Source organism: Corvus hawaiiensis, chromosome 5, assembly GCF_020740725.1.
Source record: "Corvus hawaiiensis isolate bCorHaw1 chromosome 5, bCorHaw1.pri.cur, whole genome shotgun sequence".
NCBI classification, from domain to species: Eukaryota; Metazoa; Chordata; class Aves; order Passeriformes; family Corvidae; genus Corvus; species Corvus hawaiiensis.
The window spans coordinates 30028704-30054259 of record NC_063217.1 but is presented as its reverse complement, the minus strand read 5'-3'; the positions used below and the strand labels follow the sequence as shown (position 1 = coordinate 30054259).

The 25556-nt window shown below is 39.6% G+C and overlaps 1 protein-coding gene across 4 annotated transcripts in view; it reads left to right on the top strand.

The window, feature by feature from the left end:
• Positions 1 to 7033: 7033 nt before the first annotated feature.
• SGCZ (sarcoglycan zeta) overlaps positions 7034 to 25556 on the top strand; it is a 418982-nt gene continuing 400459 nt past the window's right edge. For all 4 annotated transcript variants that reach the window (XM_048304886.1, XM_048304884.1, XM_048304887.1 and 1 more), the window contains exon 1: positions 7034 to 7981. In XM_048304886.1, coding sequence (XP_048160843.1) covers positions 7943 to 7981 — 39 coding nt within the window. In that variant the 5' untranslated portion in view covers positions 7034 to 7942. The remainder of the gene's footprint in view (positions 7982 to 25556) is intronic.

Here is a 25556-nt window from a genome sequence, read left to right as displayed (position 1 = left end):
CAAGCACTAAGTTTCATCAGTATGCTGGAATACACATCCAATGCTAACTTAGACCAATAGCTTAATATATTGAAAAGATAAATGATATGTATACTTTTTATATTGCCTTGAAGGACATATATGGAAACTCCAGACGGTGTTTGCCCTCTGACAGGACTACAGGATATGGCCAGCTGCATTCAGTCCAGCACTAGAGATGACTTTTTTTTTTTTGTAATAAGAAACAGAACCAGATTCATATATTCCCTAATACAATTAACATGCTATTGTTTACATGCTGTATTGTTGGTTGAAAATAGATGTAATAGCACATATGTGCATAAAGATTATATAACAAGAATGTAACAGATAAATGTAGTAATTATAGCAATATAATATCAAAATTGTGTAGCAAGAAGTTATCTGACTACTGCACCTAACAAAGCCTGTTTTCCATTGGATTTGTCTTATGGTTGACAGACATTTTAACTGAATTAATCAAAGGTTGCAAGATGATCTCACCCTTAACTAGACAGCAAAGGATCCAATGAGGAGATAAAGGTAACTGCAAAAAAGAAGGTTTTTGTCACATTGTTCCTTGTTACATAGAGAGGATCAATAAGGGGCTCTAAGCTTGGTGTCTGATAGCTGCATGTTTATGCATAGAGCTCCTTACTGTTTTCCTGCAGATTTCTGGATACCTACTAAAGTACACTGACTTTACCCTGCAGTTGTCCTTTTTTTTAGTGAAGGTATCAGCACAGTCTTTGTTCTCTCCCGTTTCAAGTTGTTTGTTTTTACGAATAGGTGGGAGGATCTACTTCAGACTTCATAATGCAGTTTGAAGCTGGTCATTACGTTCAAAAGTTGCTAATGGGCTCAGAGAGGTGTCCATGCACACGTATAAACATGCAGTACCTCAAACCACACAAATCCCTTACCCTCCAAAATCTGACTTACAAATATGTGCAGATTACCAACACACAGCACCCGGGTCTTTCTCGGTATTACTTTGAGATAGCTCTAGTTTACATCGTAACACTGTTATGTTTACATTCAGAGCTGTAAAGTAACATGGTTTTCTGAAAGTATGCTCCTCACTCAGAAATATTATTAATATTTGTGTATTAAATATTAATGTATACATGTATCTTTGCATGGCACTTTCCAGATATTAAAAAGAAAAGGTCTCTGTCCTCAAGAGCTTACAGTATAAATACCATTGTTGTAAAAAGCACTTGCCTCCTGATGAAACTGAACCTACTCTGAAACTATTTTTTTCCTATGGAAATGTCCAGCTTCTCTAAGCAGTGCTCTGGAATATAAATGTTTTTTGCTACTTGAAGTGGGAATTTTTTTCCTGATTCATAACATTTATTTTCATTATAGCTACAGGTTTATAGATTTTTCAATCTGATTATATATTTGAGTATTTACTCATTAAAGTGCTCACTTTGCTTGCTAGAGGTCAGCGAATAATTTTGCTAAGAAGTTTTGCTTTTCAGGAATCTGTATGGTTAAAAATATGCATATGGATTATACATTATTGGAATACCTTAAATTATTTGAGATGCAGAAATATTGTGCTTTGTTGTTCTGGAAGTGTGAACAGTGTTTCTTTTTTGAATACCCAAACTGTTGGGCTGCAATTTGGATTACTATGTGATAATACTTTGCAGACTCTTTAATTCATAAACTTACACAGATGGTTAAATATAAATTCCTTCATCTTACAATTGTGGAAATGGATGCAGAAAGGAACATGAGTTATTGAATTACATAAGGTCACAAAGCAGGTCATTTGCAGAGCAAAAGCAGTCTCCCTAACTATGTCATCCCTTGGTTGGATCATTCTATGCATAAATTTGATCTCTTGGAGCAATTTGGTAGAAAATGCACTTTTTCATGAAAAAGATTACCTCATTTTTGTCCCTAGTAAAAAATAATTCTTAATGTCATCGTCTTACATTTTTTCTGAACATCATATTGCTTATTTTAATAAAATAATTTAATTTAATTGGCAAACTAGGCATTATAATGAATCGTTCCAACAAGTACTATCTTTCCTGTACAATTTCTAACACATCAGGGAACTGTAAGTTTGATAGGTAGTATTGGAATCTCAGCTCCTAAGAGGGAACATAATCTAAAATAGTTGTATTAAAAAGTTAAGTTCCTCTGTATCAGCTTTTAAACAGGCCTTGTACTGGAATCTTCACATGTAACTTTTTTTAACATGTGAAGTTAGTGGTGGAGACTTTGGAAAATGAGAAAGAAACAGCACAGGGATGGAGAAAAAGGAGAAGAGTTGTTTGGATTGGGTGGAATGATGAGAAAGGCAAGCACAAAAGTTTTGGGAAGGAAACACCTGATCTTTCCCAGCCTAATACAAGTCAAACTACTTCATTTCCCAAGGCTTTCTTACTATTAATGCGATCCAAATATTGCCTTTACTTCTCCATCTTTCCTATTTGCCTTCAGATTTCATTCATACTTTTCAAAGATCTGTAAAGTATTCTAGGATGATGAAGGGTGGTCTTGAAAAAGTTACATAACCCTCAAGTTAGAGAGCAACATACGGTATAGTGCTGCCACTATATTTGTTTGGATCCAAGGTCATAATAAATCCAAATCAATGCAAACTCAGACCATCAATAACAATATATCTTTAAACATACCATTTTTTGCTCATTTTAAAAGTACTTCTGCATTTAAGGGAAGAATGGGATGAGTGTTAGACCTTTTTGTTACCAACACATTTATTTTCTCACACAATAATCCTAAACATAACAGCTAATGGGAAACATGTATTTGCTCTCTGCTCTGTTTTACTTATTCTAGTGTTAGGGTTCTTCTTCATTCTTATCTCTCTTAAGCCCCAGGGCATAGCAATGGTTTACAGGCCCCTCTGCAGCCTTTGCTAAGCCAAGGATAGTTATTTCTTCTGGCTTGAGATGAGTTCTGAAGCATGGAAGACAGTTTGGTACCTTCAGCCCAATTGTTTTATGTTACTCCAAATACTCTTCCTGAGAGGGAACTACAATGTGCCATATATGTACCTGTGTTAGCCTGACATTTGCTATTAAAAAAAAAAAAAAAAGAAAAGTTATATGTTGTGGAGCAGCATAAAAAAGCATTTTCAGGTATACAGACTTCCCTTACAACTTGGGAAAAATTAAGTCATTATGTTTAAGAACTATATTATTATTCATCTGTTCTCATATTTTATGCTGAATCTGTATCCCTAGCCTGAAATACTGGGTTTGTGGGTTTAGGAGTTTTGGTGGGTTGGGGTTTCTTTAGAATGGAAAATACCTATGAAATTTATCAAAAGAGTTGTATTAGGTTTTGAATTAATCTTCCATTCTTACTAATAGTACATTAGGAAAATTTTCCTCTACTTTGAAAGGATGAGAAATGAGAAAGAGCAACACCTGTGTCTTCACTCTGATATATTCCATATTTTTCCATGGTTTCATAATGATTTACAACCTTTTTTTCAGATGCATATGTGTAACTCTGGCTTGAGTTCAGTCGTGTCTGTATTAAGCTATTGAGTATGCAGTCCCAGATTCAGTCATCTAAGGAACTCCATGCAGTCAGAAGGAAACAGTCACTCCCAAGATGATCCACACCTTTGTGAAAGAAGTGGTGTTTATCTTCCTGCATGGGCTATCTGAGAGCTTAAAGGAACTCAGTAAGATATTTGTACCTAGAAAAGACAAACCCACACAAGATGATCTTCTAGGTGACCCTGTCTTGGAAAATCCTCTGAGAAAAAGTGTCTTCCAACAATGAGACAGACGTGCTGATGAGAAGACAAAGCACTCTGTGCCATGTTGTTTGGGACATCATGGGGCTCATCTCTCCATGTCTGGAAAGAGAAAGAAATCATTATAGCTATCTAGCACTGAAACTACTGTGCCTATTTAAAAAAGCATGAGTCCTTTCTAAAAAGCTGTACCTTCTCACTGCTCCCTGCACAGATTCAAACTGCACTTGCTCAGTATTTGGATGTATCATAGGGAGAGTTGGCTGCAATTTCTACATTAGCTTGCTAATATCTTATGATTATAAAAATGTTTTTGCAGACTTTATTTAGGAAAATATGCTACCCTGTTGTTTGCATGCAGTCTTAAATGACTGCAGAATTTAATTCTTTTAAGTTCAGGAGGTAACTTTTCCTTATTGGGTAAAATGCTGCTCTGATCTGACCACTGTGAAGCACTGCATATGTTCTCTATCCTGCTCTTGTATTTCAGAATCCGCTCTGCTAAAAAATGTACAACATAGATCAGGAGAAAGCAAGTCTTTCTAGCCCAATAAAAAGAAAAAAATACCAGTCTAGATGACTAATACCAAAAAATAATCTACACTTTACCTTAACCTAAGTCTAGTACTTCAAAGTTAAGAACTCAGTTTTCAAGGATGCTTATTCTTCAAGGATTCTCCTGCCATACAGCCCTTAATTATATCCAGACAACACAATCTTTAATTATATTGGATTTATAATACTTAATTATGCTTCCCATGAATGCCTTCCTTACCAGGAAGACTGGGGGACAGAAAAGACATAGGACTAGGCAGTGACCGACATTTTCACAGTGGCTTATTAGTGGGAAAAAAAAAAACAACTGAAAAAATTACCAGATGAATGCAGGAATATAAGTGAAATAGTACCTAAAGTAGCTGAATTTACACAAACTAACATAATTCCTTCATTGGTCTACCACATGTTGACCTGTTGAATCAAGGGCCTAGGTCAAAGTCATTGCTAGGTGAGTTTGCAGACTGTTGCTTTCTTCGAGTTTTTTATTTCCAGACACTCATCTGCACCAGGTTCAGGCATCATTTTCAGAGCTCAAGCTCTAATTTGCTTAAAGATTTGCTGGTTCTTTTTGGCTCTAGCCTTTTGGCTTGGTTTCAGTTTCTCCCTATATTAAGTTTGCAAAATTTTGTGTTGACACTTATGCAGAACACAGTTGTTAACAGTGTTGAATGAAACAGAAAGCAATCTTTAATGAAAATAATAATTCCACACCATGTGCAACAACTAAGACATAGGACCATACTTGAATAATGAGGATGAAAATGCCAGCCCTGTCTTGTGAATTAGAGCTCTGCCACGAGAAAAGAGATGCCTTACAGATTATACACAAGATAAAAACTAAGATATCTGAAGCAACTAGAAGTTTGGTATTAATCAAGTTCGGCATGCCTTCCTCAGCAACAATAAACCCCCCACTTTCAAAGTCACTTGTTAGGCTGTATTAACTATGAGGAGTGAAACATATTTTAAAGTATTATTCAAGGGACTGTCAAAATCAATTTCTTTTGTCTTGTTTACTAAGGAAGTTAGGCTTATATGAGTGTCCTGTCAATTTTCCTTGTCTCTTCCCTGAGCTCCTGACCAACATCAGCCAAATTCAGCAGAGGATTCTCAAATGCATCACATTGCCACAGATTTTGTGCTAATATGAAAACAAATTGAGGAGTGCCAAATCCAAGAAATTCTGTAGTGTAGTAGCAACAAGTCAGCAGAAGATCAGGCTGCTGCATGTCTTTGGTCTTCTGTTTTTATGAAGTTGCATTTTGGGCAGCTACTTGTTGATCTATTAAGCACCATGCAAACAGGCATGGATTTAGGGAGAGGCTCAGGAGTCTTCTGGTTACCCAGTGGCACCAGCCAGGGCACCACGGTGCTCTCATGCTGTGTCCCCTGGTTGGTTTCACACACTGGGGCAGTCCTTTCCTCTACCCGTCCTGCTTATTGACACATTTTGGGAGACTTTGGAGTGCCTTCTGAGAGATGTCTTTCTCTAGCATGGTCTCTTACAGAGGCCTCTCTCCAGCTTTCTTATTTGGGGAGGTGGGTGGGGTAGGGTGGTATTTTTATTTTAGGTGAAAACACTCTCTTAAATTTATATAGGTCCTACAGTGGCTTTAGTGTCCTCTCTGGCAGTCTTTTATTTGTACATGAGCATTTAGGTTTACATGGGAACGCCAGACCAAGAGTTCAATCCTTACAAACTGCAGTTCTAGATTAACGATAATAACATTTACAATGCATTCACAATGAACCTGGAAGTCATGCACCATTTGTGCAAACAGGAGAAATGTCATTCGCCTGCGTCTGCCTCGCATCTGTGGTTGTCCAGAAGATGAGGGCTATATCCAGTCTTCAGAAATAGCTATCACTGGCCATCTTTCAGGGCTTAAGCTTCTACTAACCTTGAAGTGGTGGAAGCTGCAAACAAATCTATACTGAACTGGGAATAGAGTGTATACTTTGAGCTATGAGGTCTGTCTACTTAAGTCAAATTATCAGGAGTATCAACCCTGTTAAAACCAGTGCATAAGACAGGTGATAGTACTTGAAAGTGGTAATCCTGAATTTGCCGTTGATGGAGTTCATAAATAAGGTCCCCAAAAAGCCAATATCAGGAAGCCAAAAATCACAAAAATCTTCTCCAAAACTGCAAGTGACAGATTTATGAAAAAAACTGGTAAAATCTTGGTGGGGAGGAATATGAATTTTTAAATCTAATTTTGGTTCTCTTTGGAGTGATCTGAGAACTAGAACACAGTGGATCCTTTGAAAAAGGGGATTAGTAAAAGTAACACCCTGAGAGAGTCTCAGACTTAATCCACATGCCATCAGAAACACTGCCCCATCACAGCTGCAGCCCATCAATGATACACTCAACAGCTGCACAAAACTGTGCACTACAAGCCAAAGACTGAGAAGTTCCACATCACCTTATTAATTTAGACACACCTGAAGATATAAATACATATATTCATTTTTATACAGAAATATACATGAGTATCATACAAAGCAGTTACAAAACAGATGAAAAGCAGTACCGGCTTTTAAACTGGCCACTGTGCCTGCTATTCAAACCCCTTGGGACCGGCGAGAGGAGCCCTCGGGATCGTGTGGCAGGGGCCGGGGGAGGCGGAGGGGTCGCGGGGAGCTGGGAGGGCGGCGCTGGGAGCCGGGGCTGCTCGGGGAGGAAACGCTGCTGTTTGAGAGCTGGAGAAATCCCCCCGCGCGAGCCGAGAGGAGGGAAGTCAGTCACCTGGCGGTGAAGGACAGTAAAACACGGACGGAGAGGGAAATCTCTGCCTCTCTCTCCCTTCTCCTCTGCAAGAGATCCAGCTCCTGTTTTCCTCCCAACTCTTTCAGCATAACCTTCAAAGAAGACTATACCTTACAGACTTTATTTTATTATATATATATATGTGTGTATATATACAGTACTATTATTATTATTACTGAAAGACTATCTTTAGCTGCAAAACAATTTTTGAGCCTATGCAGGACTTGGGGGATTTTTTTGTCTTGCCAGCGAAATTGTTCATCGCTAATGTCTTGCGCTCACAGGGTGCTAAATTAGCTACCAGACTACTCTGGTAGCATGACGGAGAAAGGCTTTTATCACAGACTGTTCTCTTCAGTTTGAACACATTTGCTTGAAATTTGCTGCATGATGCTGTCCAGGGAAGCAGAATTTTTTTTTCTCGGGATACAGCGATTCGCCGCTTTCTGAGCTTATTGCAGAAGAAAAAAAAAATCTTTAAACTGAGTGGATTTGGGTTTGTTTTCTTTTTTTTTTTTTTCTCTGCTGTCTTCTCCTTTCACTGCCAGAGGATGCGAATCTATTTCACCAGGGAAGGATCACCTGTCGCTTTAATCCTTAAGGGAGTTATTTAAAAAAAAAAAAAAGTGAAATATTTTATTTATTTATTTATTTATTTATTTTAACCGGTGGAGGCGTGATCGCGGAGAATGAGACTGAGGGGAGCTGCCAGGGTTTGGAGGACAAGGCTGAGTTTAGGCTGGAAACTGAGAGACTAGATTCCCCCCCTCCCTTTTTTTATTTTCTCCCCCCCTCTTGTTCTTTTTTATTTTTTGGCACAACTTCCGTAGTTTCCAGTCCGCTCCGTTCAGTTTCGCTCTATGGACAGATCAGCAAACCTGGACACGGAGGAGCTCAAGGTAGGCGACCCGCCGGGCGCAGTCGCTGTGGTTGGGGTTGGCTCCCCTCCTGCCCTGTCCGCCGCTCGGCCGCGGGGGCCGCACGGGCGCTGCGCGGGGCTCCCGCAGCCCGGGCTGGGGGCGCGGAGCCGGGCGCAGCCGCCCCGCGGCGGGGGGAGCGCGGGAGGGCGGCTGCCCCAGCCGAGCGCGGCTTCCCTTCTGCCTGCGCGGCCCACAGCATCGTCATGACAGTATTAATAATAATAGTGGAGGTGATGATGGTAGTGGTGATGGCACTGCCCGTGTGCTCTCGACGTTGCATGAGCACTGGGGGCAGCGCCGGGGACAGCTGGGAGGAAGCGGCAACTGACCCCCGGCGTTCCCGGCAGAAGTTGCCTCTGAAGCCATTCTCGCCTGGGCATCTCCTCTTCTTCCTCTTTCTCCTCCCCTTGCCGCCGGGAGCGACGGGGAAACCCTTCTCCACCCCTCCACCCCCCCCTCGGCTCGCCCCCAGCGCGGCGTCCGGTTCCCCCAGCCGAGGGAAACTGATGGGTAGCCGGCCCGCTGGGCCCCGGTTCGGGGGCCGCTGGAACAATCAAACTTTGCATTAGGACGATGCGAGCTGGGAGGATTCTGCTCCCCCCCGCCCCCCGGCCCAGCTCTGGCTCCCTCCCCGCTGAAGGAGCATGCCTGAGAGCGCTGAGCATGCTCCTTTGCGGAGATAGCCTTCCTACACCTGCTGCCAACTCCCCTCGGCCCTGAGCGGAATTGGGCTCAAGTCATCATCATCATCATCATCATCATCATCATCATCATCATCATCATATAAATCTCTCTATCAATCTATACGCGGTAAAGAGGGTGGCTGGTTCAGGGAGGCAGCGGAGAGGGAGCGGGCGCACAGGGCGAGCTCCGCGGAGCCGCCGGGCCGGAGTGAAACGACGGCCAAGCCGGAGGGGCGGGACACACGTACACCTCGCCGCGGTGGCGGCGAAGGTAGCGCTAAAGAAGCGATGAGAGAGGCAGGGGAAGACAGCCTTCCTTCATCCACAGCCATCCGCGGGACACCCTCTCAGGGCGCCGGCTTCCCCGCGGCCGTGGAGAAGGGCTCGCCTCTGGGAAGGTAAATTGGCGAGCGCTGAAGTGCTGCTGGGGGCTCCTTTCCTTTTCCTATAAACCAGATGTGAAAGTACTGAATAAATATATTCACCCCCCAGTCTTGCTCGGAACTCTTACTAATCTCCCCAGGGAAAGGCACCCCAGGACTGTAGCGCTGTTTGAGTATTTGAGGTGACGGAAGCGCAGGAGAGGAAAGACGATAAAACGATTTGCTTGAGATCCACGGATCCTCACAGCGCTTCCAGGGCTTCCCCGCCGCAAGCGCTGCTTGCCTGAGCTTCCGGGGAGCCCTCTCCCTCCTGCCTCTGCCTTCACAGGATTCACAGGAGACAGCTGGTGCGGGAAAGGCAAAAGACGAGTCTTCCCATTAAGGGGGGAAAAAGTTTTATTGTACCGGATTATTTTTAAAGGGTCTTTAAAGGAGATATGTTTATGCTACAAGAGGGCAGCATTTAGCGTGAATTGTCCGTAAAGCCTGAGGCACGTCCCGCTATGAGCAAGGCATCGAGCCTAGGCTGAAGAGCAGGGGCTTTCTAGTAATCCCGTAGTTATTTGCGCTGCAATTAGAACTCGTGCTGCAGCGTGTAGAGGCTGAGCGACCTCGAGCAAAGAAGCAGCTGAGAAGTAAGCATTGGCACTTTCACCGTCTCCTCCCTACCCCTTCCGCTCGTAAGGATAAGAAGAGCTTCCAAAGGAGGCATTTCTGCAGATGCTGATAGGGTCTGGGCAGCTCTCTGGGACCATCCGCTTTGGCACGATGCACTTTCTGGCTTTCCCGGGTGTTTTATTGATGTGCGGCTGCTGGGAGAGATCCCAGGTGCCGTCAGGACGCCGCCGGAGCGGGAGCCGGCCCCTCCGGCCGGCAGGGGGTGGTGCGGGCCCGGCCGCCAGCCCCGCGCCAGCCGGGAGCGGCTTCCCCGCCTGCAGCGCTGGGTGCGCCGGGCCGCGCGGAGAAGCGGCTCCGCACCTCGCTCCATCCAGCACGGTGGGGTTTCCTCGCAGTGCGAGCCGTCCAGACACTCTCCCACCAGCAGAAATACAAGGTGGGGGCAAAGCTCTTGGGGGTCTCGGAAGTTCCCAGCTGATGACCTTGCCGTAATTGGGCACAGTAAAGAGCATCTCCCGTATTGCTCCAAGTCGTGAAAGCTTTCATTAGTTTCTGGGTAGTTTCAGGAGAGGTGAAGTGCGCCACTCCTTTTCCCCTGGGCCGACACAGCTCCTTACCAGACCAAAGAGACAGGGCACACCGATAGCAGGCAGCCAGAGGTCCTGAGGTGTTGAGTGGACTCTACCACACCAGACTGCATGGAGGGCTCATGTCAAGAATGTCAAATATGGTTGTGCCTTACCGCAGCAGAGCTTGCCAAGAATTTTGGAAACATGCTGGACACTTTCTTGATACTGGGTTTCCTCCATTATGACACATATATGCCAGTAAACATCAGAAAGAATAGTGACAGCTTCCCTACTAATAAAAATCAAATGTGTTGTCTCTAAAGATGATAGTAATAATGACACTGAAAACGTATACTATGTTATATATAAAACTTCTATACACCTCAAATCAGGCATTATATACAAATTCAAAATCTCTATATTATTTATTGCATTGATTGTAATGAATTCTGAATTATTTATCTTGATAATAGACATTTTGAAAGGTGATTTTGTGAAAAGCTCAACAGGTATCATGTGTGCAACACCTGCTAATGAAGGTAGGTGTGCTTCCCCTTACTAGTCCATGCATGAAACCCCGAGGAAAATAATCAGTATGGAAAACAGAGACTGCTCGTCCAGAGGTTTTGAGCTGTTCTGGTTTCCCTTTGATCTCTCTCATCTCTCTCCTCTGACTTTTTAATTCACAAGCCTATGGGGTTTTTGTTTTAAAGGAATAGTACTGAAAACACAAGCTAAATAATTCTGTCATAGTTGCACTGTCGTCTTGGGTTTAAGTGTTGTGAAGGGCTTTCTGTTACCTAAAGCATATGCAAGTCTATACCTACATTTTGAACCTACATGAAACTGGTTGGTTTGTATGAGTATTATGCATTTTACAGGGCTCTGTAGTTTGTATATGTATATAAAAGATGAGAAATTAACTTATTTTGCATTTAGTGTATTTAAGAACTATGTGGAGGCGTGTAATTGCTTGAAATTGTCTGAGCGTCATTTGCAAAGAAGAGTTGGGAGGCATTTGTGTTTGCTGGACATTGTTGTCTTGTTATTTGCACTGACAGTGGATAGATTATTACAGATTTTTTCCTTCACATTTGCGCATTCATTTGACAATATAATTCCTCTAATGTGTATCATGACCATTTCTCTTACATGCGTTTAGCAACCACAATTTGTGTACAGTCTTAGAGGAAGATAGTATTCCTTGTAGTGTGTAAACCACTGATACTTCTCTGGTGGAAAGTTGGTTTGTAATTGAATGTATGATAACAGTAAAATTATTAATATGATGGATTAAAAAACATCCTGGAAGCTATTTATTACTTGAAGGCACTGGTTCAGTGAGAATTCTTCATTACAATCCCAAGATGTTTGATTAATAGTGTGCTTAAGTGTCTTGAAATTACCACTTTTAATATGCAAAAGAATTAAACACTTTATTTCTGAATCATCTTGTAAATATTAGCTGATTTTTTTTTATTCAGCTTGTGAGAGAATATATATAGTGTGTTTATAGTTTTATATTTCCTGGTGATATAAAACTAGTGACTTAACAGAGCATGAAACTGGTCACAAAAGAGGTTTTTGTGACAATTCCAGTGCAATTTATGTAATTTGTAAAATATCTGATAAAGAAATTTAAACAAGGAAACCACAAAAGTTTAAACAAGGGTAGTTTTGTGGTCTTAAACATGTAAATCACTTCAGTATTTAAAAACAGGAGGACTAATACCCTGAGGAATTCTGTAATTTTTTATTTGTTTGTTTTAAAAGAAGGAGCCAGGGAAATTCATGTGCTTTGTGTGGTGTGGGAGGACCTTTTGATGAGATTAAGTAGGTGTTTTTATCTCTATTTAAAGTCAGTCACTCCATAATGGAAAGTGTAGTACTCTATAACACTCAACATACTCTTATGAAAGTCTGTTTCATTTATTCAAGTCTTCTGCTTGGGACATGGACATCTTTGTGTGGATATTAAAGGATTTGTCTTTTTAGTGCAAAACCTTCTCTCTCTCCTGTCTTTCTTTAGTATGTCCCTCCAAGAAACCTTCGTGGTTTACTAGGGTTCTTTCAGCAATATTCAATCAAGACAATTAACCTTTGCATTCACAGTCAAAGCATTCATCTTTTAAAGCATTCTTCATGGAAGGTCAAGCTGAAATGGTTTTAAAGTAATATGCATGCAAATTTCTTTTCTCTGTGTTCCTATTGTGGGATTTCTTCTCCATCTCTCAATATGTGTAAAGACTAGACAGAGTCCAGGCGGCTGGAGAGAATTCTATGCGTAAGATACAGTTGTTCAGCAGACACAGAAAAAAGGTCAAGACAATGGCAGTGCTCTCACTTTAGAGTATTCCTGTACTATCACTGCAGAGAATCTGTATAACCTGTGGCTGAGCTTTTTGACATTGTACATTACAGCTTTGCTAAGCTCAACACTCTTTAAATGGAAAATGCATCAAAATCTGAAGGCTTGGTTAAAGGGAAAAAACCACTTCGTCTTCCTGTTCTTCACGGTTTTGGGAAAAATACTGTTTTCCTCTGCTACTTATTTTGCACTTAAAAAAAAAAGATGAACGAGATTAGCAAGGCATTTCTTTCTTTCTGAAAGAAAGTGTGTGATGCTACTGTAATTTGGGTTGTTTCTATAAGTCTGAATGTAAGATTTGGAGACAATGTAAAACTCATGCTAGAACCTTTCAAAGATAAATCTCTAATGTGAAGACATATTTGTGAGTCCCAGTCATGCTTTCCTACTACATTCCTTAACCTTTTGGAGGTTGATACTGTTTTCCCATCTTCCTGATAAGGCCAGGAATAAGATTGCTTGTAAATCAATCTTTACTTAAAGTGTTATGGTAAAAATGTCACAAGAGACGTTTCCTATGAAATCAACCTTGTGGTATTTAATATAAATTTTGTAAATCAGTATCTAGCATAGTTGTTTCTATGTCCTCATACAGCATTCCAAAGGACAAGGATAAGGATTACAAATAACAGTAATAAAAAAGGCTCTCTGAGTTACGAGTAGACGCTTTTTTTACTTTGACATGGAAGTTCCCCACAGGGAAAGTACTGTCATTTTCTTTCCTCCTTCAAAAGAAACCTGGAGAACATGGCTTAGAAATGGTACCATTTCCTTTATTTTGAAACACTTTGTACATTCAAAGAGCTTACAGAAATGTTCTTAATGCACTGTAGTACTTTTGACTGCAGCCATGTGTAATGCCCTGTAAAGCCAGAATTACTTAACAGTCCAAGAAAGAAGACACATTTATCTACTAAGCCATCTGATCCTTTGCTAATTCTTAGATACGACATATTAACTCTTTGATCCACAACAAACCCCTTCTTTGTGAAAAAAGATGTTGTGAGGTTGCTATCCACAAGCACTGGGTTTTGTTCCTTGTCACAGGAAGGAATGACTGTTGGCTAAGCCACAACAGTGAGAGACACAAAATGTGAGGCTTTATTCTCAGCAGTATTACTGCAGCTAATGACACAAGGCCAGATTTACAGAGGTACTGAGTAAGTCAAAGCAAGCTTCTGGTGTTCAGCAACTTTATTAAAAAAAGTGTTCTTTCTGTACCTACCTTCTTATACCTCTAGCTAACACATTAAGGAGGATTGTGTGATATAAACCCTGTGTATTTGCACTGCTTGAAAAGTAATAAATGAGGACAGAGTATCTTTCTGCAATTTAAAATTAGCAGTACTTTGTTGAATCACTGCAGTTACATCAGCAAAAGCACATCAGTGATATGCCTATAAATCGGTGCCATAAGCAGTAGAAAGCCTCAGGCATAAAAATCTGGCCTTCAGCCATATTTCTCTGTTGTAGCAGTTCTCTTCAGTTCATGTGGGCAGCATGGTCTGGAATTTATAGGTTCTGCCTTCCTGCTCCTACAACTCTTGAACAAATTATGTTAGTAAACAGAGGCTGCCACTTCTGAAAAATCACATCCTTTCCAGTTTGTATTAAGGTAATTGTGTACATTTAATGGTAGCACATAAAGTGAAAACAGAATTAATTTTAATTTGTGCTTTTTTAAATGCACTGTTCTTTGTACCATGATCAGGGTGGAGAGTACAGATTGTTGGATCAGGTCGGCAAAAGCATTTTTGTTATTTTTGCTCTTCAAGATCGGGGTTGATGATACTTCTGCTTCTCAGTTATGGAGGTCTTCTTCTACACAAAATTGTTCATAAGTTATTTTGAGTGGGATTCAAGAAAGGGGAAGAACTTATGTTCATATTGAACACAAGCAGCGCAATTGCCCGGATATGCTGGGACCTCTAGTTGAGCAAATAATGCTGTAAGCCACTGTAATTACAGAAAGCATTCTTTCCAAATGAAGTTAATTATTAATACTAAATTTTATTAATTCTAGGTAAATATAGTCCACATGCACAAAGCACTCTGTAAAGAGCTCTGCCCTTTAACTGATTGAAGACAAGTGTATGAACTTTGATAGAGGAAGGTTTCATCTTTGCTTAACTTAGACTTGCATTTAACGAATTTCCAATGTGTGAAACAAAACCAAAAGTAAAAAATCAATAGAGCCTTTGCTACTTTATGAGCTAGTAAGTTTCTGAACATAGATCAACAAATACAACAAAGGTTGAAAGGCAATATAAAACTTCATGAGCTACCTATAATAAAGGGGAAGAGAGTTAGTTGAATTAAGCCTCAGAATCTGGGTTTTACATTGCCTTCAATTTAAAGCCTAATGTCGGGAAAGGTGTTAAATCTGAACTCAGAAAGGTGCTTGGCTGCCACACATCCAGCCTACCTGCTCTGTGCTGAGGGGGGTCAGGGCTGGGCAGCCCCACTCTCCACTTTGTCTTTCCTGATTGCACTTGAGGCTTGGGCAAAAACATGATTTGCTTGTAAGTAGCTTTGGAAGTAGTCAAGCCATTACCTAGTTCACTTTGAGAGTTCCAAGTTCTGTTTTGCAGGAACATTCATTGTTTCCCTTAGGAACTGCTACAGGGAAGGTGCCTACAATGCAGCAGAGACTTTGTCCTGTAAAGGAATCCACAAAGACCCCACTTCACCCACAAGGCACAAAGTGCTTCAGTTTTCCCTGCTCATGCTCCTTAGGCGCATGAAACTAATTACACATTCGTTTCCATATTTCCCATCTGGACTAAGAGGAGTACCTTATGATTTATCCTGCTTTAGGGCCGTTGATATCCATCCCCCAGATATACTGAATTCTCCTGGGCATCCCAATGAGGGTGCTCAAAGATGATTTATTTGCAAACATGAGTTTAGCACATAATAGTGACCCCAATGGCTTTCACTGGGTAAGTGGCCAAATGAGGTAAAAAATGCCTGGGTCTTCCTTTTAATGTGATTTTTTTTTTTACTGTTAGCTTAAACCACATATATTTTAAACAATGAAAGAAGACTGTAACTCAACTTGGAGGGTTTGTTTCTATTTAGAAAAAAAGATTGAGCCAGTTTTATGTATTCAAAGTGATTGCTTGGTCATCACAGTCCTGTAGAACTTCTAAAGATGTGAATTGCAGTCTGTACAGAAAATTCTTCTGTTGTAAGGCTTCAGGAGATAAGTAAGAATTCAGTCTGTGCTTTTTTTTTAATTTTTTTTTTTTTTTTTTTTTTGTAATTTGTCTTTGCTAATTCAGGAGTCTCCCTGCTGAGCAGGCCGGCCGTTGTAAACCCCATTCACCACATAATAGATGTGTGATGAAGGAAGTTGAATGATCTATGCCTCAATAAATGGCAGAGAGAATTTCAGCATGCATTACAAAAAGTCTGGAAGTTTTTCCAAGAAGATTACTTAGCCTTAAAGCTGAAACTCATGGCATCATTTATTACTTGAAATAGTTTGAAAATTAGCTCTGAATAAGTACAAACTAGGAGACATTCACTATAAAAATCCATTCCTCCAAAATGACACAAAATCTTGATCCTCTCAGAAGTTTAGAACAGTTCAGGCAAAAAGAAGAAGACAAAAATTGTGATCAAGATCCATCTGTAATTTTTTTTGGCTTGAGTCATCACCAACAGATGGTAAATACTCCATAGAAATCACTCAGCTGAATTACTCCAGTTTATGGGGTTCATAAGGCATCTACCCTTAGTCCTAGCCTCTAATACTTTTTGTCAGAACCTCAGTTCCTTCTGAAAGTTCTGACAGGTACCAGCACACAGGCTTGTGTGTAATTATGCATTTAGGTACAGTGCTTGATACGTAAATATTGGTAGTAATTGTCTTCCCTTTTATTTCTTCTGAAACAATAGGACTTAGTCCTAGCACAAAACTGCCTAGCTGTGTCAAGCTTTATAGGTTGTTGCAGAAATAGCTAGCAACAAGCTGGTATTGACTGTCACTTCCTGTAGGACTTGAGTTGACATCTACTATTTCAGATACACATCAGCTTAGAAATACTGTGTGTGACATTTCCCAATGATTCCTGCAGTTGAGCAGACATGAGATGAATGCAAAAACTGCCCATTGTATAGACTCATGTTCCCACTTAATCTTCATGCAGAGAAACTTATTCTTCCATTTCATCAATGTTTTATTAGATTTTCCTGAAAAAGCTGGCAGAAGAATATAATTCTTCAGAGGACTAACAGGTTACTTAGTGTGTGCTGTTTCCCCAAGACTGGCATTGACATTGTCATTTCTGTAAGTATATCTTGTTTTCAAGGGAGTGAGCTACCATTTTTAGAATTGATTTCATACCTTTCTTTGTTTCTACCCTAACTCACTAGGTGCGAGTATGTGATTTGAAAATGATCTTTGTTCAGAAGAGACCTCTCTCTAGTTAAGCTCCCTGTTTTGTTCAGTGCTACTTTAGATGAGGTAAATAACATTCACTGTTCATGCAAAGATGTCTACTCAGTCTAGTGAGACCACCTGCACTATTGCTTAGTAAAATTATGAGATTGTGAGTAGTGTCTCTGTGTCTCATGATAAAATTTCCATCATACTGCTGACAGGCATAAAACAGAAGTCATCCTTTGCTGAGGTGCTGTCTATCCTACTGAACTCGGACTTTGCAAGCCTTGATCAATGAATGAATATACCTAGTAGGCAGAAAATTGCAGCATGATGAGCAGGGCAAAAAGGGAGCACTAGGAGAGCTGTGCTGAAGCCTAGCACCTGATATGTCAAGAATTATAGATTATATTGAGTAAAAGTTATTTTGGTTTTGGGCATATGCTGCTGCATCAGATGACAATACTTTATTTTGTAATATTAATGCAGAGCTTGCCAAAGCAGTTTTATAATAGCCAAGTGGAATGTGAAGATTTGGAGCTGAAAGGGAAGCCTGAGGGGTGCAATAACAAATGACAGCACAGTGATGGTGTGCTGAGGTGGTGACAAACTGAATCAAAAGGTCTGTATGGCTCTCTGCACTGTTGCTGGTGCCTCGTGGATGTATCTTAATTATTCACAGGTTTTTACTATACTTTGCAATTTTTAAGACATAGCATAACCCTGTGTTTTGTGCTAGTATTACTATTTAGTAAGTAATGTATCTGTGGCATATGCAACATTTAAAGCATATGGAAAAAAAAAGAGTGAAATTTATTTGTTGAGGTGATAGAAAACTTAATGACTTACTCAGAAAATTTGTAGGAAGCCCATGTCTAGGGGACATGGGCCTGCAAGGAGGTGACTGGGCCAGAAAATCTCAGAACCTATGAAAGCAGATGAAATTACTGTCCCAATGGAATATTACCACTGAACTGGTATGCAATGTGTTTTATAGTTTACTTGCAGTTGACAAGGCATCTTTGTGTATGGACTCTTTTACATTTTAAATTACAGATTTCTTTAATAATTGATAAAATGCCAAAATATCCTTTAGCATTGATAGGCACTTCACGCCTCTTGTGACTCCTCCCAAATAAAGCCAGTAGCATGAAGAAGGGAAAAGGAGAGATAACAAGATGCAAATCTACTGGAAGAAGCCAATAGCAGAGTGTGAGCCAAATGAGGGTGCCTTCCACTGTCTTACCCAAGCCAGTTCAACACAGTACTGTGCTCTTCTCTCACCCTCATTTGACCTGCTAGCCAGTTGCACAGATTGACTGGACAATTCTTCTAGCAGCGGCAAATTTTAATTTTAGGGGACCCAAGCACTTTCAAACGAGATCCAAAGTACAATGCAGCTGACTCAGCAGTGGTGCAGAGGTTGTAAGCTCTGTTGGAGGGGCTGGCAGTGGCAGCTGGCAGCTGTAGCATCTTAAGCTGGATCATCCCTCACAAAACAGAATGTTTGTAACAGTGCTAAGTGCCCATTCTGCATATGATATTTTCCGGATATGTGTATGCTGAGTTGCCACTATTGATATTATTCCAGAATTTGGCCCAAGAATCATGGTGTAAGGTCAGATGTTTGGATCACAATACATAAATTGCCTGCTTGCTGTAGACAGTTATGATGGCAGTTCTATTTCTTGCTTTTTTTTATTATTTACCTTAATTTTTTTCTTCTAATCTTGTAAATGGAAAAAAAAAATGTGAAATTTTTACTATGAAAATACTGTTTTCTACACGAGGAAGTTAAATACTTATTTCCAGTTTAAATAAACCCTACTTTATCTTATCTTGCAATGATTTAGTGTTTACTCATATGTATTTTTACCCCACTAACAAAAAAAAATTGTTTTTTATGAAATGAATTATCTGAAACAGATTTAAATGTAACCTTAAAGCACAAAACGAGAAACAGGAAAACAGAGTTAAACTTTTAAACCAATCAATTTTATTCTGAACACAGCAATTGCTTATGCTGTCAGCAGGAATAAAGTTTACTGCTGTTGGAAACTTGTAAAAAGTCAGATGTGTTCCTGTAAAATGCCTTGTCAACTGCAAGTAAACAAGACCACACATTTCAAGAACCAAACATCTCCTAATTTTAGTGTCTATAAGGTTTGTGTTCTAAACACCTGCTCATAAATAGTTACAAGAATGTGAATTGAACAAAGAGAAGGAAATGCTATATTGCTAAATGGCAAAGAAATCCTGCTTATTGACCTTCTGAACTGCCTCAGCCAGAATACACAGGATTCAGCTGTTTATCTAAGGGGTAGCCAAGACATGCCTATATTCAATGCTGAACTAAGATTAGTATGGATGTCTTTGTAATTATTACGTCCAAATAAAACTAATCCTTATATCAGTACAAGTTGTATCACAATTAAATCTTAATGACGGATACAATCCCAGCTTTTTATTGAAAAAATACCTTCTGTGTACCTTTCAAGGGAAGAGAAGACAGGAGGAGGAATAATTATTTGTCTGCTCAGTTTAGTCTATTTTAATCTAGAGCCAATTAAAATAACTAATTAAAAAAAATCTACCTTTAAAAAACATACCTTTGAAAGGAGAGATAAAATTGTAATGCATCCCTCACGTAACTGTCTGTATCAGTATCAGTTTGATGGGTAGTTTGCTTCTATTGGCACCTTCTGAAAAAACAATACAAATTAAAACCTCAAAGCTGTAAGCTTTAACAATCCAGGGCTAAGAATGAGATGGTAGTGCTGTTTACTGGGATAAATCAGGTGCTACTAAACAAAATTTCAATACCAAAATGTAATAATATCATCATCAGTTGCTCTTGAAAGAGACCTGGCTGCCTAAAGGCAACTTAATTTTAAACACTGAGACAAGTCAATCAGTATACACCTAAAAATATACATTGAGGGATGCAGTTTGCATTCATTAGAGGCTAGTTTTTTCTTTCTAACCTGTGAGATCTTGAATTCTTTTGTTTGCTTATTCAGGAACATAGGCACAGGTGCATTACTTTGCAGGGTATGGGTCTGCTTGCTGCTGGTTACTGGGTGGAGAAAGAGAGTTTCTATGGGAAGTACAGGACACAGAGAAATAGCCTTCTACTCAAAATTCTGTGCTTTCTGTCCTAGTATTAAAACATCTTTCTCACAAGACTGTTTATCTGGAGGTAGGGGTATGTCGATGATCTGGAAATGTAAGTGTTAGCTCAGCCAATGTCCATTGACTATGGCCCAAGAGGTTAGAAGGTGGGCCCATTTCCTGTTTTTACATTTTTCAGTATCAGAACAGATAGCCTGTAGCATTTTAAGTGGCTAAGGGCACAGTGGAAAGCAAAATACTGAGATGTCAGTAAAGCTATCTCAGTGCTTTTGAGAACAGTATCCTGGATCATGACTAAATGGTTGTTTCTGATTCTGACCAAATGCCAACAATTTTGGCAAGGCTGTATGAAGGATAAAAAAAATCTATGGAATTTAACTTTTTATTTTTTAATTAAAATGTCTTTTATGAGCTCCAAGTGTATTTTTGTGTTTCATGGTGCAGGGAGGAACCCATTTTCACCTGACAATCTGTTACACCTTGTGCTTTGAATATGCTCTGATTAGATTTGTTATGTAAATATCCACATAGGCTGGTAGAGAAGGTATATCCGCTCATGATCACAGGGTAAATTATGAAAAGTATTATATCCTAGACATCTATTTTGACTGTCAACCTCAGAAAGAAAATAACTCTTGTCCTTTTAAGTCACATGGAAGTATATGATTTATGGATGATAGTATAGTTACCTGTTGACTCCTGGAAAGAAATACAGCAAAACTTGATTTTAGATGTATTTAAGAACATAATGAATACAGGAAAGTTACAGTTTTATCAAGGGCATTGGTCTCAAAACTTTTCAGAGCAGTTGTTTTGAAATGTTGTCACTAGCTAGGCCAAATAATTAATACTGCAGCAAAGTATCAGTGAAAAAGAATAGCTGGTGACAAAATACCATATCACAGCATCATAGAGTAGTTTGGATTGGAAGGGCTCTTTAAAAGTCATCCAGTCCAACCCCTCTGCAAAGAACAAGAACATCTTCAACTGGACTAGGCTGCTCCGGGCCCCATTGAACCTGACCTTGACTATTTCCAGGGATGGGGCAACTACCACCTCTCTGGGCAACCTGTTCCCTTGTTTCACCATCCTCTTTGTAAAAGACTTTTTCCTCATATATTGCATCACATTTTTAAGAGATTTAAAATTTGCTTCTGGGAAAGACTTTTGTATCCTCTCTTCTCTAGAAAGGCAAGATCTGCTTGAGACATTTGCTTTATCTGTGCAGTTAAAGAGAATAGCATGTTCTGTTTTCCAAATACATAACCAGGAAAATACTTATCTTCAATAGCTTGCAGTTGATATGGATAAAGAGGACAAAACATAATTAGTATACTACAGGTTTTTGATTCTGGTTTTTTTATTTTTCCATTGCTTTTTTGTACCTTGCCTCTTCTGATTTAGCTTTGTGGCCCTTCAGCAGTTTTCTGAAAAACTTCTCTATATAAAAGACTTTTGCTGGGCAATCTGCTGATTTAAGGTACTATATTAGCTGAACCAAAGCCATCTTTCTCTCTGAACTCTGCTTTCCTCTAAGTATAATCATTCAGTCCTCTTCTAAGTAGTAAAAGTATTAAAAAGTGTCAATATGTACGTATAGGGCCATATGTGTGTACAGCTTTTATAGGACTGTATTTTTCACTTCTCATTTCAAGTTTTTAAACTTCTTTTTGACAACAGTGCTATAAGAGATGTGCTATTCTTGGTTGGCATCTGATTCATAAGTGTTCATCAGAACACTCTCATTAACTTCAGTAAAAAGAGGGAATATTTGCTGAGATTTTCAAGACTTAAAAAGATGTGGCCTGTATTGTGATATGTTTTTAATAGAAGAAATAGTCAGAGAAACAGGTGGGAAAATTTTTCCTATGTCATGATCAGTGAGATCAGTACCAGATTTATGCTCATGGACCTTGTTGCTGTCTAGAGGCTTTCTTATGTACTCCTTCATTGATGGCAGCAGAAGTTCAATCAACACACAGAACCAGGCCAGTGTGTGGGTCTAATTCCTGCAGCACTGTGTGTGTATGTGACAGTGGGCATTTTGTAGCCAAGAGGAAAACAACAAAGATAGTAGGCATCTAAATTCAAAGGTCTCAAAAATAATGGGCAAGGACCACCTCAGTTTTTAGTAGCTGCCATAGCCAATAATCACAGTGAGCATATTTTGATTTAATCTTTTCTCTGCCATTATCTTCCTGAACAGGCAGGGGCTGTGCTACCTACCCACCTCCTGTTCTGCAGCAGGGACAGACCAACCCATGCTCCAGCGTGGTGTTGGAGCACAGTCCCGGCTCTGCTGCAGCCATCTCTCCCAGTGCTGCAGTGCCAGAGTTTCTTCAGCTGGGTCTGCTGGGAGGGCAGTTCCTTTCTCCATTGTAAAAGTAGCCATGCTGAAAAGACAGTGAGGTCTCAGGCCATATTAGTTTCCCTTATGATATCTGTAAAGAAAGGCAGTCCCTGTTGCTGTGTTACATTTGGCTTGAGCCCCATGAACATTTTCCTTCTCAAAAGACTAAGCTTCAGCTCAGCTTCAGCTCAGAAAATCAAGCCCAGGCATATATTTTACAGCTCATAAGTAGTTATAGTGATGGAAGAACATGTAGACTAGTCATCAAAATAAGGGGCAATGTTACAGCTTTTGCAGCCATGTAATAAAAAATATTCTTTCCTTTTTTGCACTGAGCCACTTGCAGTCTGTAATATACTGAAAAGAGATTTTATGTTTCCTTTTTCCCCCTCAGTTTCCAGCATGGAAAACAAATGCTCTGCTTCAGCAAGTGAATCCACCCATGCTTGTGATAACATACTGGCTGTGTGTGAGAATTATACCAATAATTACTGTTTAGAAGTGCTCTGCATGCAGATGCCACAATAGGGCATTGAGAATATATCAATCACACAGTTATGGGAAACACAATAGGAATCTTTCTATGAGTGAAATAATTATATTTTAGCCACGTTGGAACCAAATAATCTAGCTAGCTCTAAGTCTTTATTGATGTGTAAAATGATTATTTATGCATTGTAATGCACCCTTGTTCAAATAATTGTGCTGGAATATTCTATGAAAGTTTTTGAACAGCTCTGGAATAGCTATACTGTTGGGTGACAGCAGTATCATTAGTAACCTGCATGAGTATTTCTAACCATGTGCAAATTCATCTTTTATTTCACTGTAATTTTTCCCAGTGTTTTCACCTTCTATATATTTCAAGATAAATTATCTTTCTTGAAATGCTTCCCCAGTGCAAGTAGCTCCAGTGCATAGGTTAGATGATCCTGTGTTGGTGTAGGAGAGAAGTGGCACCCTGTGCTGTTCAAGGCCCACCTCTGCAGGAAGACAGAGGGGTTCAGAGGAGAGCCACAACACAGGGAGGATTGCTCTTTAAGGTCTGTCTGTCTGGAGAGGCACAGTAACGGGGTAAGGCAACCGGAGGCAGCTCTCAAAGATCTCTTGTGCCCATTCAAAATATTTTTAATGAAGTCCTTTAGCAAAGGTTCTTAAAACCTTTAAGCATAAAGATCCTCTCATAAACAGTAACTGAACAAAAGAGAGGACATATATTCTCCAGGAATGGAAATTGATGGAAATATCCCTGAATACTTATCCTGTCTTTATAGGGTGTCTCCAAGTATTCTCCTACAATGACCCATTATATGTCTGATATGCTGCAGCTGTTTTTGCGGTCATAAATAAACAAACAACATTGCTTCTAGTGCCTGCGTGTCTTGAAACAGGAACATCATCAAAAATACCCCCCAGTGAAAATCTCAATAAGCTTGGCCTGTTTAATTTAACAAACAAACAAACAAAAAAGAGACCTGATAGAATGCAGGGCAACTTCAGCATATTAAAGGACTTCATTGTAGTGGAGAAGGGCATAATAATAGGTGCACAGGACATGTACATATCCCCATCAGGCAAACAAAGTTATAAAAGGGAGCATGATTAGCTGCTGGAGTAAACTTACCAGGAAAGAGATGAATTGGCAGTCCCTTGATGTTTACGGGTTGAGACTGAGTGCCTTTCAAGATGATATGCCTAAGGCAATCATAAATTATGCTTTAGTCTAATTTATGTTACCAGCTTAATGTGAGTAAATAAGGTAAATGAGTGAAATAAACCTGTGACATTGAGAATAATCCAATTGTTCCGTAAGACATTAAATATCTGGAAAAATGGAGTAATCTCAAAGTCTCTGACTAAATCTTTAACAAAATGAAGCAATGTTTGCAAGTGCCATGAGCGCATTTTCAAATGAGCTGCAGAGTTTTTAGCATGTACATGCAGAGATTAATTTTATCACTTTTTATTTTGACCCAGGGTTTGTGGAAAAGATGTACTGCATTTCTGAAGGTAGTGTAACCGTGCCAAAATGAGTTGCATGTATGTGCTATAGCACCTTTGAGAGGTGCATATGTATAGTATCCAAATGGCAGTCATGGCTTGAATTTGATTGCATTTGTTGTGAGGATCAACTTCTTCCTGACTGTTTCAGAAAAATTTAGTTGCACTAAGATTTAAAAAATAGATTTGTAGGATATATTCCTTAGTTGAAAAGGCCTAGCATCTTTTGTTTGGAAAATCAACCCTCCTGTCCTTCTAGAAGCTAATAGAAAGTATTTTCAAATGGTAATAGTATTCTAGGCAGAAATCCAGAGCCTTATATTTGCTGCCTGAGACTATAATGTAGGAGTTGTAATATATTCCCTAATTAAAAATATCATGCACAGTAGTGATTTTATTATTCATTTATTATCTGGACCATTGAACTAAACTGAAGAAAAGCAGCATTCTCAGGGACACAAGTGAAGAGGTTCTTTTCTATTTTTCCGGCAAAAGGGACAATATTTTTTGTTTGAAAAATAAGGACTTTCCATAACTTTCTACACTATTATTGTTAGACTTTAGCTAAATAAAGGTTTTCTTGTCTGAAGGAACATTCAGGATTACTTTTGTGACCTTTATGTTTTGTGGTATATGGATAATACTTCATAAATATAAATAAATAGGAGACTGAGAAGTAATAAAAAATAGGAGATTGGAAAATAATGTAAAAAATCTTACAGTCCTTAACTGTGAGACTAAAGCTAATTTTCAATCATTTGAAGGAAATTGGAAGACATAAAGCTTAAAAATCAGAAGCAGTTTCTCTCGAGTTATTTTCTTGTTGCACCAAGCTTACAAGTATAGGCTTTTAGCTCACATATATTGCAAGTTTCTGTCCATGTCAGTGACAAATGGAGTCAAGCTGTTACAGATTCTGGCTGCAGAGATTTGGCTGTGAAGCAGTAGACCCAGATGAAGTCTGCAGGTCCCCAATTCAGTCCCAAAGTCATAAATTGACACAATCTCCTAATGACAGAATACACTTCTGAATACTATACTGTATAGAATATATAGTGTTTAA